This window comes from Chiloscyllium plagiosum, unplaced genomic scaffold, assembly GCF_037043375.1.
Source record: "Chiloscyllium plagiosum isolate Xiang-an unplaced genomic scaffold, Cpla_swu_hap1 HiC_scaffold_1, whole genome shotgun sequence".
Classification (NCBI taxonomy): domain Eukaryota; kingdom Metazoa; phylum Chordata; class Chondrichthyes; order Orectolobiformes; family Hemiscylliidae; genus Chiloscyllium; species Chiloscyllium plagiosum.
Window position 1 is genome coordinate 166571000 of NW_028270139.1, and position 16417 is coordinate 166587416.

Consider the following 16417-nt stretch of genomic DNA (forward strand, 5'->3'; position numbering starts at 1 on the left):
AACACCAGTCACAGGCCTCCAGTTTGAAAAACAACCCTCCAGCAACACACTGTCACCTTCCATAAAGCCAAGTTTGCATCCAATTGGCTAGCTCACCCTGAATCCCATGGTGACAGCTATAGGGTTTTATCTTGAATGTTTGCACCATATGCACTTCGACCGAGTGATTTAACATTCCCCTCTGAAACCCCCAGCTGTCCGAGTTCTTATTGATTTATAACACTGAACAACACCTCCCTGCACACTCTCAGCCCCCCACTCCCACCCCGTGGGTACCAAGAGGTAGTTGCTGATGGCATGCAGGGAAAATGCAGCAGAGAAGGGCATGACTGGCTGAAAAAAAATACACAAATTACTTGAAAATCAATTGGTAATGAGACAAAGTCCAAAACCTTCTCATTCAAACACCATCTTTCAAAACCTCCTCACCAACCAGACAAAACAGTATAAAGTCAACAAGCTGAGTAAAAAAAAAAATCTTCCCCAGATATTTAACCAGTCATGAGAAATGTCCTCACTAACTTGAACCAAAACCTGTTGAACAATTGAGCCTTTTGAAAGCTCCCAAACTAACTCGTGTTGACTTATACAACCCAGACAACCCCAGGATACTGTGATGCAATGTGTCATCATGTTGAGAGAGTCGGTGCTGTGCTTGTCCAGAACCAAGACCGAGAAATGAAGAGACAAAGTCTACAAGAATCTGACTGGGATTTTATAAGGATGTATCTGCAGTCTCTGGCACTGCTCATTTATCTCAAATCAATTTTTATCTGGTTATAGAAACTTGATTTTTCTTAAATATATATATAAAGGCATTGTGCAATTTATAAAAGGTAAAATCAAATCACTGATAACAGGGTGCATCATTTTAACAGAGTACACTGCCTCCAATATGGCACAACGAGGGGCAGACAGTAGTATCAGAATACCACCCCCTCTCTCTTTAAACACATTTCGAAACATGGTTTATGGAATCAAATCAGCAAAAACTGCAGAAAGGCGACATGATGACAGGAATTGAGGCAGCGCCGGGTGAGACAGGAATCGACAGTGTAGAATCCATCTCCAGGAGCAAGCCACGTCAAGCAGCTCCAAGAACAAGTTTCCGAATCAAAGCTTGAGCACACACAGAGTGTGGACAGGAGATTCCAGAGGGCATTCCAATTACACAGCTCATTCCGTTTCCACCACAGGCAGCCCAATAGTGCGTGCATGCGCGTGCACAAAGGTGATGCTCTCAGGACAGTAAGGATTCCACCCTCCCCTCCCTCAGCGGTCCGCTGCCGAGATTAGACTTTTTGCCACGAGCAGGGGAGATTCAGCTGCAAGGTACACACCCTGCCGGATGGAATTTTAAAACTGCAGAGCCCTTCCACATTCTGTACAGAAGCCAGGGTCACTGTCTCCAGATAACAAACACAGAATCTTGTTTCCGCCTGACGTGGGGAGGGGGGGGGTTAGCACTGAATCCTAGTCAGACCAACCACAGAGGGTCTAACCAAGGGGAGTTGGTCTGAACTCTCAGGCCACAGAACTTCATACCAGAGGTGGGGAGGGAGATACTTTCAATGCCTGTGATGTGGACAGATTCGTGCTTGCACACTGCAGAGGTTCACCGAATTAGCTGCGACAATGCAGTCCTAGCCTCCTGGTCTGCGCTTCTTGGATATGTGCAATCACTCTTTATACAAGGTAGACTGGAAACGCCTCTTGTTCACACGAGAATTCCTTCCTTATAACACCAGCTCCTCTTACACCCAGGTGAAAAGAGTTCCGTAGTTAGCTCTCCAATCGGGTGTTCTTGTTTCTCTCATGAACCTGATTATAAAATGGGCTCCACTGCACGTTGCTGCCGTAGTGATAAGCACATCACACATTGTTCTTGTTCACTGATCCATTCGTTACTGCCACTGGCTATCACGCATCATGCCCTCTCCTCTTCACAACTTGGCATCTTCCTTTGAAATGTTACAGCACAAACGTGCATCTGTCAGTGTTTAATTCTGCGTGACCTTGGTATCCACGCCTTTGTGCTGCGGAATGTGCCGGAAGCGACACTTGTCCCCATAGACACAGCCGACATTCCTCCAGAAATGGCACTCAAGGGTGGGTGGGATTTTCACCTTCTCCCTGTTGGAGGTGGGAGTGAGAGATCAGTTAGTGGCGGGGGGGGGGGGGGGGAAGGGAGGTGTGTGTGCTGGGAAGGGAAGGGGGCTGGGAAGGGGAAAGGGCAGCACAAAGACGATGCAGGATTGCTTGGGGTTTGGGAATCTTTATACACTGGAAATCACAAGAGATGTGCGAGCAGCAGCAGCAGCAACACTGCTACTGAACTGGCAGCAGGCTTCAGGTCCTGTGTACCTCTGACCAAGAGCTGATGGAGTAGCAGAGGCCCGCTGCACAAGCGCTACTTACACAAGTGAAGGCTTAGTGGCTGGAGCTGCCGTCTTGGCTGCTCCGAGGTTTTTGTAAATATTGTCAGGATGACGAATCAGCAGCTTGGTTCCTTCGAGTTCAGTACCCTGCGGAAAGGAGGGAGAGCAATCAGCCAAGCAACACAACCAGGCAAAGAGATGGTGTGAACTTTAATGAGCATTTCAAGTCCTGCTTAAGAGCATCATCTCAGTCTCATGACCTCCCTGGCCTCACTAATTCCTATGAGATCCAGGGCAATTCCATAATTCAGTTACGTTTAGTTCAGCGCTGGAAAGGGATAGCTCCATGCCACAGGGCAAGAGTTGTCGATGGGGTAATATGATTAGGCAAGGATTAGGATGCATAGAATGGGGTAGCAAAATGCAGGGGAGGCAGGCAATTGAAATGTGGAGCTGGTTTAAGGAACAGGTATTGCGCGTCCTTGAAAGGTATGTCCCTGACAGGCAGGGAGAAAGTGATAAGGTAAGGGAACCGTGGTTTACTACAGAAATTGCATCTCTTGTTAAGCAGAAGGAGGAGGCTTATGTGTTGATGAGACAAGATGGTTCAGATGAGGCGATGGAGAGTTACAGATCAGCTAGGAAGGATTTAAAGAGAGAGTTAACAAAAGCAAAGAGAGGACATGAGCAGTCTTTAGCAGGTAGAATAAAGGAAAACTCTAAAGCTTTCTATAGGTATGTGAGGAATAAAAGGATGACTAGGGTAGGAATAGGGCCAATCAAAGACAGAAGTGGGAAGTCGAATGTGGACCCTGTGGAGATTGAAGAGGTGCTAAACAAAGGCTTTACTGATTTTCATCGGTTTCCACTCAGGAAAAGGAGAAGATTGTAGAGGAGGAGAATGAGATGTGACATATTAGACTAGAAAGGATCAAGATTAGTTACGAACAGGTGTTATCAATTCTAGAAGGAGTGAAAGTAGACAAATTCCTTGGGCTGGATGGGATTTATCCAAGGATTCCCTGGCAAGCTAGGGAGGAGATAGCAGAGCCTTTGGCTTTGATATTTAAGTCGTCATTGTCTACAGGTTTAGTACCAGAGGACTGGAGGATTGCAAATGTTGTGCCCTTGTTCTATGACTCTACAACTCTAGAGATGACCCAGGTATTTATTGACCAGTCAGCCTTACAACTATTGTAGGAAAAGTGTTGAAAAGGATTATAAGAGATAAGATTTACAATAATCCAGCAAGCAACAATTTGATTTCAGATAGTTAACATGGTTTCGTCAAGGGCAGGTCATGTCTCACAAACCTCATTGAGTTTTTTGAGAAGGTGGCCAAGCATGTAGATGAGGGTAGGGCAGTTGGCGTGGTATACATGGACTTCAGTAAAGCCTTTGATAAGGTTCCATACGGTAGGTTGTTGGAGAAAATGCATGCGATCGAGGGTGATTTAGCAGTTTGTATTAGAAACTGGCTTTCTGTAAGAAGGCAGCGAGTGGTGGTTGATGGAAAATATTCAGCCTGGAGTCCGGTTACTAGTGGTGTGCCACAAGGATCTGTTTTGGACCACTGCTGTTTGTCATTTTTATAAATGACTTGGACACAGGCATAGGTGGATGGATTAGTAAATTTACAGATGACACTCAAGTCAGTGGAGTAGTGGGTAGTTTGGAAGAATGTTACAGGTTGCAGGGGGACTTGGATAAACTGCAGAATTGGGCTGAGAGGCGGCAAATGGAGTTCAATGCAGCTAAATGTGAGGTGATGCACTTTGGGAAGAATAACAGGAAGGCAGAGTACTGGATCAATGGAAAAATTCTTGGTAGTGTGGATGTGCAGAGGAATGCTGCAACTCTACAAAACGCTAGTGCGGCCACACTTGGAATATTGTGTACAGTTCTGGTCCCCATATTTCGGGAAGGATGTGGAAGCATTGGAAAAGGTGCAGAGGAGATTTACCAGGATGTTGCCTGGTCTGGAGGGAAGGTCTTATGAGGAAAGGCTGAGAGACTTGGGTCTGTTCTCATTGGAAAAAAGACGGCTAAGAGGAGATTTGATAGAGACCTACAAGATGATCAGAGGATTAGATAGGGTAGACAGTGAAAGACTTTTTCCTAGGATGATGACGTCAGCTTGTACAAGGGGCAGAACTACAAATTGAGGGGTGATAGATTTAAGACAGAAGTCTTAACTCAGGTTCTTTACTCAGAGAGTGGTAAGGGCGTGGAATACCCTACCAGCTAATGTAGTCAACTCAGCCACATTAGGGAGATTTAAACAATCCTTAGATAAGCACATGGATGATGATGGGATAGTGTAGGGGGACGAGCTGAGAATAGTTCACAGGTCGGCGCAACATCGAGGGCCGAAGGGCCTGTTCTGCGTCTCTACTGACAACGATTCAATTCTCCAGCCACTGGAGTGTCTCAGCTGAATTCACCCCAATGATTTTATCCCTCAATATCTCTATACTCCATCTTGGAACAGAATCCTCTGGGTGGGGTGGGGGGGGGGGGGGGGTCACCTCTGGGCAATTCACCTCCTGTCCCCTTTTGCTCTATCTCTGTGCCATTCATCCCTCTACACTCACCAGCTACTTTCTCTGAATTGAAATCAAGCAGCTATCTATCCTCCAAACATTTTTGTTCTCTTGCACACCACAGAAGGGGTATTCCTCTCTTCCTCCAGCCTTTCCTGACATTCCCATCTCCCTTTGCCATCCCTCCCTATCCAGCTGTCCTCTGGTTTCCAGAGTCCCTTCCCCCAACCCTCGCAGTCAGTGCCACATTGACCAGCTGGTCTCCAAATGCCCAGTCCCCACGTGCCCTCAAGTCAGTGCTCAGAATAAAGAGGAGACTGACTGGGTTACCGGTCAGCCCTGAATCATGAACAGGTTACTAGCACCTAACCTCCCTTAACCACCTGCTGCAACTCTTACCGACCTCATCTCCCACTCAGAGGTTTACAGCAGGCCCTTCAGCCCAACTTGTCTATGCCATCCAGTTTTCAGAATTAAACTAGCCCCATTTGCCTGCATTTGGTCCATATTTCTCCGTACCTATCCTATCCATGCATCTGTCCAAATGTTTCTTAAATAATGCAGGTGTACTCACTGCCACCACCACCTCTGACAGCCTGCTCCAGACACACACGGTGTGAAAAGAATTGCCTCTCCGCACCCTTCTTTATTTTTCCAATCTCACCTTAAACCTATGCCCTCTAGTTTTAGACTCCCCGATTACTGGTTTTCTCCCTGATCTATGCCTCTCTTGATTTTATGGACCTCTCGAAGGTGACCCATCAGTCTGCTATGCTCCAAGGAAAAAAGTCCCAGCCTCTCCTTATAACATAAACCTTCCGAGTAAATCTTTCCTGCATTCTTTGTAGTTTAATAACATCCCTTCTATAGTCAGCGACCAGAACTATAGTGAACCCTTCCCTCGCCCCTCTTCACCAGCCAACTTTAGTTCCCACCCTTGCCAACCCCTCCACCACCCCCTTGATGCCAGGCAGTCAATCTCACTCTGCTCCCTTATTTCACGTCTACTCCTCCTATCCACTCATCTCCCACTCCGACAATCCACTATCCCTCTCACCTCTGGTACCCTGTCCTAACTAATCCCTCGACCAGTATCTTGCCTCTGCTAAACCCTTCCCTGACCTCCCGTCAACCCCTCCCACAATCTCCCGCTAAACTGTTCCCCACCTTACAGCTTTCCCCTCGACTTCGGCTAACCCCCCTTCATCCAACCTTGTCCTCTTGTCTACCCATCCTTTCTGCATGGAGCTAGCTGCCCTGAGTATCACTGGGACCATTCGAGGGACTGGGAAGTGTGCAGTTAACGACCATGTGGTAACAACTCTATAGCCCTGAGCTTTCCATGAGACAGAAATAGAAGCAGCCCATCGAGTCTCGGCTCCACCAATTAATAAGATCACGGTTGATCTGATAATCCTCGGTCCCACTTTCCTGCCTTTTCCCATAACCCTCGATTCCCTTACTGGTTAAAAACCTGTCTACCTCAGCCTTAAATATACTTAACAACCCAACCTCAGCAGTGCTCTGCCGTCAAGAATTCCACACATTCATAACCCTCAGAAGAAATGCTTCCATATCTCTGTCTTAAATTTGCGACCCATACTCTGAAATTATGCCCTTGGATCCTAGACTCTTCCACAAGAAGAAAAAAATCTTTTTTCGAGTCCACTTTGTCAAGTCCCCTAAGACTGTTTTAAGAAGGTTGCCTCTCATTCTTCTGAACCCCAATGTGTACAGGTCCAACCGACTCAACCTCTCCTCATATTTGGCATTAGCCTGATGAAGCTTCAGTGGACTGCCTCGAATGTCCCTGAAATAAGGGACCCACAATTGTCCCAACCGTGGTCTGATTATTGCCTTATATAGTTGAAGTAAAACCATTCAGACTTCATTCCCTTTGAAATAAAGGGAATCAGGCATTTGCCTTCCCTATTACTCACTGAGCTAGGATACTAGCGTTTCATCATACATAGTCAGGAACACCCAAATCCCTCTGTTCTGTAGCTATTTGCAGTCTATCCCCGTTTACAAGTTCAGTAATCTTCCTGTCACAGTGCATAACCTCACACTTCCCCACACTACATTCCACCTGCCAGGTTTTTGCCCATTTATGTAACCTCTGCAAACCCTTATCATCATCCTCAGCACCTTGGTTCCCACCTATTTTCATGTCATCCATAAATGTGGCTCCAATGTATTGCCTTTCCTTATCCAAGTCATTAATATATATAGAAACAAAATGTGGCTCCAACTCGGAACCCTGCAGCATTCGACAAGTTACAGGTCGCCCTCCTGAAAATGCCCTCTTTGTCCCATCCTCCATCCGTGCTAATACATCTCAGGTCTTATTCCATATCCACACAACCCAGAATGAAAGCGGAGCCAGAGACTCGCTATGAGCAGAGTACACACTAAACAGTGCAGCAGTCAGTACTATAATTGGAGAGAAGTCACTGACTCATGCAGTACGTGACCAGCCAGCCAGGCAGGCAGTGTGAACAGCCACAGACATTTTAACAGGACTACAGCTCCGACTGCTGGTCAGGACACTGCCAGGACGACAGCTCCGACTGCTGGTCAGGACACTGCCAGGACGACAGCTCCCACAGCCGGCCAGGACACTGCCAGGACTACAGCGCCCACTGCCGGCCAGGACACTGCCAGGACAACAGCTCTCACGGCCGGCCAGGACACTGCCAGAACTACAGCTCCCACTGCCGGCCAGGACACTGCCAGAACTACAGCTCCCACAGCCGGCCAGGACACTGCCAGGACTACAGCGCCCACTGCCGGCCAGGACACTGCCAGAACTACAGCTCCCACTGCCGGCCAGGACACTGCCAGGACGACAGCTCCCACTGCCGGCCAGGACACTGCCAGGACTACAGCTCCCACTGCCGGCCAGGACACTGCTAGGACTACAGCTCCCACTGCCGGCCAGGACACTGCCAGGACTACTGCTCCCACTGGTGGCCAGGTCACTGCCAGGAGGACAGACCCCACGGCCGGTCAGGACACTGCCAGAACTACTGCTCCCACTGCCGTTCAGGACACTGCTAGGACTACAGCTCCCACTGCCGGCCAGGACACTGCCAGAACTACAGCTCCCACTGCCGGCCAGGACACTGCCAGAACTACAGCTCCGACTGCTGGTCATGACACTGCCAGAACTACAGCTCCCACAGCCGGCCAGGACACTGCCAGGACTACAGCGCCCACTGCCGGCCAGGACACTGCCAGGACTACAGCTCCGACTGCCGGCCAGGATCCTGCCAGGACTACTGCTCCCACTGGTGGCCAGGTCACTGCCAGGAGGACAGACCCCACTGCCGGTCAGGACACTGCCAGAACTACTGCTCCCACTGCCGTTCAGGACACTGCTAGGACTACAGCTCCCACTGCCGGCCAGGTCACTGCCAGGACTACAGCTCCCACTGCCGGCCAGGACACTGCCAGGACTACAGCTCCCACTGGTGGCCAGGACACTGCCAGAACTACAGCTCCCACTGGTGGCCAGGACACTGCCAGAACTACAGCTCCCACTGGTGGCCAGGACACTGCCAGAACTACTGCTCCCACTGGTGGCCAGGACACTGCCAGGACTACAGCTCCCACTGCCAGCCAGGTCACTGCCAGGACTACTGCTCCCACTGCCGTTCAGGACACTGCCAGAACTACAGCTCCCACGGCCGGTCAGCACACCGCCAGAACTACAGCTCCCACTGCCGGCCAGGACACTGCCAGAACTACAGCTCCCACTGCCAGCCAGAACTACAGCTCCCACGGCCGGTCAGCACACTGCCAGAACTACAGCTCCCACTGCCAGCCAGGACACTGCCAGAACTACAGCTCCCACTGCGGCCAGTACACTGCCAGAACTACAGCTCCGACTGCGGCCAGGACACTGCCAGGACTACAGCTCCCACAGCCGGCCAGGACACTGCCAGGACTACGGCTCCCACTGCCGGCCAGGACACTGCCAGGACTACAGCTCCGACTTCCGACCAGGACATTGCCAGGACTACAGCTCCCACTGCCGGCCAGGACACTGCCAGGACTACAGCTCCGACTTCCAGTCAGGACAGTGCCAGGACTACAGCTCCCACTGGCGGTCAGGACACTGCCAGGACTACAGCTCCCACTGCCGGTCAGGACACTACCAGGACTACCGCTCCCACTGGCGGTCAGGACACTGCCAGGACTACCGCTCCCACTGGCGGCCAGGACACTGCCAGGACTACCGCTCCCACTGGCGGTCAGGACACTGCCAGGACTACCGCTCCCACTGGCGGTCAGGACACTGCCAGGACTACCGCTCCGACTTCCAGTCAGGACACTGCCAGGACTACCGCTCCCACTGGCGGTCAGGACACTGCCAGGACGACAGCTCCCACTGCCGGCCAGGACACTGCCAGAACTACTGCTCCCACTGGTGGCCAGGACACTGCCAGAACTACAGCTCCCACTGCCGGTCTTGTCACTGCCAGGACTACCGCTCCCACTGGTGGCCAGGTCACTGCCAGGAGGACAGACCCCACTGCCGGTCAGGACACTGCCAGAACTACTGCTCCCACTGCCGTTCAGGACACTGCTAGGACTACAGCTCCCACTGCCGGCCAGGACACTGCCAGAACTACAGCTCCCACTGCCGGCCAGGACACTGCCAGAACTACTGCTCCCACTGGTGGCCAGGTCACTGCCAGGAGGACAGAACCCACTGCCGTTCAGGACACTGCTAGGACTACAGCTCCCACTGCCAGCCAGAACACTGCCAGAACTACAGCTCCCACGGCCGGTCAGCACACCGCCAGAACTACAGCTCCCACTGCCGGCCAGGACACTGCCAGAACTACAGCTCCCACTGCTGGCCAGGACACTGCCAGAACTACAGCTCCCACTGCCGGTCAGCACACCGCCAGAACTACAACTCCCACTGCCGGCCAGGACACTGCCAGAACTACAGCTCCCACTGCGGCCAGTACACTGCCAGAACTACAGCTCCGACTGCGGCCAGGACACTGCCAGGACTACAGCTCCCACAGCCGGCCAGGACACTGCCAGAACTACAGCTCCCACTGCCGTTCAGGACACTGCCAGAACTACAGCTCCCACGGCCGGCCAGGACACTGCCAGAACTACAGCTCCCACTGCCAGAACTACAGTTCCCACTGCCAGCCAGGACACTAGCTCCCACTGCCGGTCAGGACACTGCCAGGACTATGGCTCCCACTGCCGGCCAGGACACTGCCAGAACTACCGCTAAGAATGCCGGCCAGGACACTGCCAGGACTACTGCTCCCACTGCCGGTCAGAACACTGCCAAGACTACAGTTCCCACTGCCGGCCAGTACACTGCCAGAACGACAGTTCCCACGGCCGGCCGGGACACTGCCAGAACTACAGCACCCACTGCCAGCCAGGACACTGGCAGGACTACGGCTCCGACTGCCGCCCAGGACACTGACAGGACACTAGCTCCCACTGCCGGTCAGAACACTGCCAGGACTACAGCTCCTACTGCCGGTCAGGACACTGCCAGAACTACTGCTTACACTGGTGGCCAGGTCACTGCCAGGAGGACAGACCCCACTGCCGGCCAGGACACTGCCAGAACTACTGCTTACACTGGTGGCCAGGTCACTGCCAGGAGGACAGACCCCACTGCCGGTCAGGACACTGCCAGAACTACAGCTCCCACGGCCGGCCAGGACACTGCCAAAACTTCAGCTCCCACTGCCGGCCAGTACGCTGCCAGAACTACAGCTCCCACGGCCGGCCAGGACACTGCCAGGACTACAGCTCCCACTGCCAGCCAGGACATTGCCAGGACTACAGCTCCCACAGCTGGCCAGGACACTGCCAGAACTACAGCTCCCACGGCCGGCCAGGACGCTGCCAGAACTACAGCTCCCACTGCCGGCCAGGACGCTGCCAGAACTACAGCTCCCACAGCCGGCCAGGACACTGCCAGGACTACAGCGCCCACTGCCGGCCAGGACACTGCCAGGACTACAGCTCCCACTGCCGGCCAGGACACTGCTAGGACTACAGCTCCCACTGCCGGCCAGGATCCTGCCAGGACTACAGCTCCCACTGCCGGCCAGGACACTGCCAGGACTACTGCTCCCACTGGTGGCCAGGTCACTGCCAGGAGGACAGACCCCACTGCCGGTCAGGACACTGCCAGAACTACTGCTCCCACTGCCGTTCAGGACACTGCTAGGACTACAGCTCCCACTGCCGGCCAGGTCACTGCCAGGACTACAGCTCCCACTGCCGGCCAGGACACTGCCAGAACTACAGCTCCCACTGGTGGCCAGGACACTGCCAGAACTACAGCTCCCACTGGTGGCCAGGACACTGCCAGAACTACTGCTCCCACTGGTGGCCAGGACACTGCCAGGACTACAGCTCCCACTGCCAGCCAGGTCACTGCCAGGACTACTGCTCCCACTGCCGTTCAGGACACTGCCAGAACTACAGCTCCCACGGCCGGTCAGCACACCGCCAGAACTACAGCTCCCACTGCCGGCCAGGACACTGCCAGAACTACAGCTCCCACTGCCAGCCAGAACTACAGCTCCCACGGCCGGTCAGCACACCGCCAGAACTACAGCTCCCACTGCCGGCCAGGACACTGCCAGAACTACAGCTCCCACTGCGGCCAGTACACTGCCAGAACTACAGCTCCGACTGCGGCCAGGACACTGCCAGGACTACAGCTCCCACAGCCGGCCAGGACACTGCCAGGACTACGGCTCCCACTGCCGGCCAGGACACTGCCAGGACTACAGCTCCGACTTCCGACCAGGACATTGCCAGGACTACAGCTCCCACTGCCGGCCAGGACACTGCCAGGACTACAGCTCCGACTTCCAGTCAGGACAGTGCCAGGACTACAGCTCCCACTGGCGGTCAGGACACTGCCAGGACTACAGCTCCCACTGCCGGTCAGGACACTACCAGGACTACCGCTCCCACTGGCGGTCAGGACACTGCCAGGACTACCGCTCCGACTTCCAGTCAGGACACTGCCAGGACTACCGCTCCCACTGGCGGTCAGGACACTGCCAGGACTACAGCTCCCACTGCCGGCCAGGACACTGCCAGGACTACGGCTCCCACTGGTGGCCAGGACACTGCCAGAACTACAGCTCCCACTGGTGGCCAGGTCACTGCCAGGAGGACAGACCCCACTGCCGGTCAGGACACTGCCAGAACTACTGCTCCCACTGCCGTTCAGGACACTGCTAGGACTACAGCTCCCACTGCCGGCCAGGACACTGCCAGAACTACAGCTCCCACTGCCGGCCAGGACACTGCCAGAACTACTGCTCCCACTGGTGGCCAGGACACTGCCAGGACTACAGCTCCCACTGCCGGCCAGGTCACTGCCAGGACTACCGCTCCCACTGGTGGCCAGGTCACTGCCAGGAGGACAGAACCCACTGCCGTTCAGGACACTGCTAGGACTACAGCTCCCACTGCCAGCCAGAACACTGCCAGAACTACAGCTCCCACGGCCGGTCAGCACACCGCCAGAACTACAGCTCCCACTGCCGGCCAGGACACTGCCAGAACTACAGCTCCCACTGCCGGTCAGCACACCGCCAGAACTACAGCTCCCACTGCGGCCAGTACACTGCCAGAACTACAGCTCCGACTGCGGCCAGGACACTGCCAAAACTACAGCTCCCACTGCCGGCCAGGACACTGCCAGAACTACAGCTCCCACTGCGGCCAGTACACTGCCAGAACTACAGCTCCGACTGCGGCCAGGACACTGCCAGGACTACAGCTCCCACAGCCGGCCAGGACACTGCCAGGACTATGGCTCCCACTGCCGGCCAGGACACTGCCAGGACGACAGCTCCCACTGCCGACCAGGACATTGCCAGGACTACAGCTCCCACTGCCGGCCAGGACACTGCCAGGACGACGGCTCCGACCTCCGGTCAGGATACTGCCAGGACGACGGCTCCGACTTCCGGTCAGGACACTGCCAGAACTACAGCTCCCACTGGCGGTCAGGACACTGCCAGGACTTCAGCTCCCATGGCTGGCCAGGACACTGGCTCCGAATTCCGGCCAGGACACTGCCAGAACTACAGCTCCCACTGCTGGTCAGGACACTGCCAGAACTACAGCTCCCACTGGCGGTCAGGACACTGCCAGAACTACAGCTCCCACTGCTGGTCAGGACACTGCCAGAACTACAGCTCCCACTGCCAGCCAGGACACTGCCAGAACTACAGCTCCCACCGCCGGCCAGGACACTGCCAGGACTACAGCACCCACTGTCGACCAGGACACTGCCAGGACTAGAGCCCCCATGCCGGGCAAGACATTGCCAGGACTAGAGCCCCCACTGCCGGTCTGGACACTGCCAGGACACTGCCAGGACTAGAGCCCCCACTGCCGGTCTGGACACTGCCAGGACACTGCCAGAACTACAGCTCCCACTGCCGGCCAGAACGCTGCCAGGACTACAGCTCCCACTGCCGGCCAGGACACTGCCAAAACTACTGCTCCCATTGGTGGCCAGGTCACTGCCAGGAGGACAGACCCCACTGCCGTTCAGGACACTGCCAGGACTACACCTCCCACTGCCGGTCAGGACACTGCCAGAACTACACCTCCCACTGCCGGTCAGTACGCTGCCAGAACTACTGCTCCCACTGCCGTTCAGGACACTGCCAGAACTACAGCTCCCACGGCCGGCCAGGACACTGCCAGAACTACAGCTCCCACTGCCGTTCAGGACACTGCCAGAACTACAGCTCCCACGGCCGGCCAGGACACTGCCAGAACTACAGCTCCCACTGCCAGAACTACAGTTCCCACTGCCAGCCAGGACACTAGCTCCCACTGCCGGTCAGGACACTGCCAGGACTATGGCTCCCACTGCCGGCCAGGACACTGCCAGAACTACCGCTAAGAATGCCGGCCAGGACACTGCCAGGACTACTGCTCCCACTGCCGGTCAGAACACTGCCAAGACTACAGTTCCCACTGCCGGCCAGTACACTGCCAGAACGACAGTTCCCACGGCCGGCCAGGACACTGCCAGAACTACAGCACCCACTGCCAGCCAGGACACTGGCAGGACTACGGCTCCGACTGCCGCCCAGGACACTGACAGGACACTAGCTCCCACTGCCGGTCAGAACACTGCCAGGACTACAGCTCCCACTGCCGGTCAGGACACTGCCAGAACTACTGCTTACACTGGTGGCCAGGTCACTGCCAGGAGGACAGACCCCACTGCCGGCCAGGACACTGCCAGAACTACTGCTTACACTGGTGGCCAGGTCACTGCCAGGAGGACAGACCCCACTGCCGGTCAGGACACTGCCAGAACTACAGCTCCCACGGCCGGCCAGGACGCTGCCAAAACTACAGCTCCCACTGCCGGCCAGTACGCTGCCAGAACTACAGCTCCCACGGCCGGCCAGGACACTGCCAGGACTACAGCTCCCACTGCCAGCCAGGACACTGCCAGGACTACAGCTCCCACAGCCGGCCAGGACACTGCCAGAACTACAGCTCCCACGGCCGGCCAGGACGCTGCCAGACTACAGCTCCCACTGACGGCCAGGACACTGCCAGAATTACAGCTCCCACTGCCGGCCAGTACGCTGCCAGAACTACAGCTCCCACGGCCGGCCAGGACACTGCCAAAACTACAGCTCCAACTGCCAGAACTACAGCTCCCACTTCCGGCCCGGACACTGCCAGGACACTAGCTCCCACTGCCGGTCAGGACACTGCCAGGACTACAGCTCCCACTGCCGGCGAGGACACTGCCAGAACTACTACTCCCACTGCCGTTCAGGACACTGCCAGAACTACAGCTCCCACTGCCGGTCAGTACGCTGCCAGAACTACTACTCCCACTGCCGTTCAGGACACTGCCAGAACTACAGCTCCCACTGCCGGCCAGGACACTGCCAGGACTACAGCTCCCACTGCCGGCCAGGACACTGCCAGGACTACAGCTCCCACTGCCGGCCAGGACACTGCCAGGACTACAGCTCCCACTGCCGGCCAGGACACTGCCAGGACTACAGCTCCCACTGCCGGCCAGGACACTGCCAGGACTACAGCTCCCACTGCCGGCCAGGACACTGCCAGGACTACAGCTCCCACTGCCGGCCAGGACACTGCCAGGACTACAGCTCCCACTGCCGGCCAGGACACTGCCAGGACTACAGCTCCCACTGCCGGCCAGGTCATGGCCAGGACTACAGCTCCCACAGCCGACCAGGACACTGCCAGGACTACAGCTCCCACAGCCGGCCAGGACACTGCCAGGACTACAGCTCCCACGGCCGGCCAGGACACTGCCAGGACTACGGCTTCCACGGCCGGCCAGGACACTGCCAGGACTACAGCTCCCACAGCCGACCAGGACACTGCCAGGACTACAGCTCCCACAGCCGACCAGGACACTGCCAGGACTACAGCTCCCACTGCCGGCCAGGACACTGCCAGGACTAGAGCTCCCACTGCCGGCCAGGACACTGCCAGGACTAGAACTCCTACTGCCGGCCAGGACACTGCCAGAACTATAGCTCCCACTGCCGGCCAGGACACTGCCAGGACTACAGCTCCCACTGCCGGCCAGGACACTGCCAGAACTAAAGCTCCCACTGGCGGTCAGGACACTGGCTCCGAATTCCGGTCAGGACACTGCCAGAACTACAGCTCCGACTGGCGGTCAGGACACTGCCAGAACTAAAGCTCCCACTGGCGGTCAGGACACTGCCAGGACTACAGCTCCCACTGCCGGCCAGGACACTGCCAGGACTATAGCTCCCACTGCCGGCCAGGACACTGCCAGGACTACAGCTCCCACTGCCGGCCAGGACACTGCCAGGACTACAGCTCCCACTGCCGGCCAGGACACTGCCAGGACTACAGCTCCCACTGCCGGCCAGGACACTGCCAGGACTACAGCTCCCACTGCCGGCCAGGACACTGCCAGAACTACTGCTCCCACTGGTGGCCAGGTCACTGGCAGGAGGACAGACCCCACTGCCGGTCAGGACACTGGCAGAACTACTGCTCCCACGGCCGGCCAGGACACTGGCAGAACTACAGCTCCCACGGCCGGCCAGGACACTGGCAGAACTACAGCTCCCACGGCCGGCCAGGACACTGCCAGAACTACAGCTCCCACGGCCGGCCAGGACACTGCCAGAACTACAGCTCCCACGGCCGGCCAGGACACTGCCAGAACTACAGCTCCCACGGCCGGCCAGGACACTGCCAGAACTACAGCTCCCACGGCCGGTCAGGACACTGCCAGAACTACAGCTCCCACGGCCGGCCAGGACACTGCCAGAACTACAGCTCCCACGGCCGGCCAGGACACTGCCAGGACTACAGCTCCCACGGCCGGCCAGGACACTGCCAGGACTACAGCTCCCACTGCCGGCGAGGACACTGCCAGGACGAGAGCTCCCACTGCCGGTCAGGACACTGCCAGGACTA

At 56.0% G+C, this 16417-nt stretch overlaps 1 protein-coding gene across 5 annotated transcripts in view; it reads right to left on the bottom strand.

Moving 5' to 3' along the window:
• Positions 1 to 694: 694 nt before the first annotated feature.
• LOC122548805 (tetratricopeptide repeat protein 31-like) overlaps positions 695 to 16417 on the bottom strand; it is a 111056-nt gene continuing 95333 nt past the window's right edge. For all 5 annotated transcript variants that reach the window (XM_087992054.1, XM_043687717.2, XM_087992048.1 and 2 more), the window contains 2 exons: positions 2419 to 2525; positions 695 to 2133 (listed from right to left, as the gene is read on the bottom strand). In XM_087992054.1, the coding sequence (XP_087848180.1) occupies positions 2001 to 2133; positions 2419 to 2525 (240 nt within the window). In that variant the 3' untranslated portion in view covers positions 695 to 2000. The remainder of the gene's footprint in view (positions 2134 to 2418; positions 2526 to 16417) is intronic.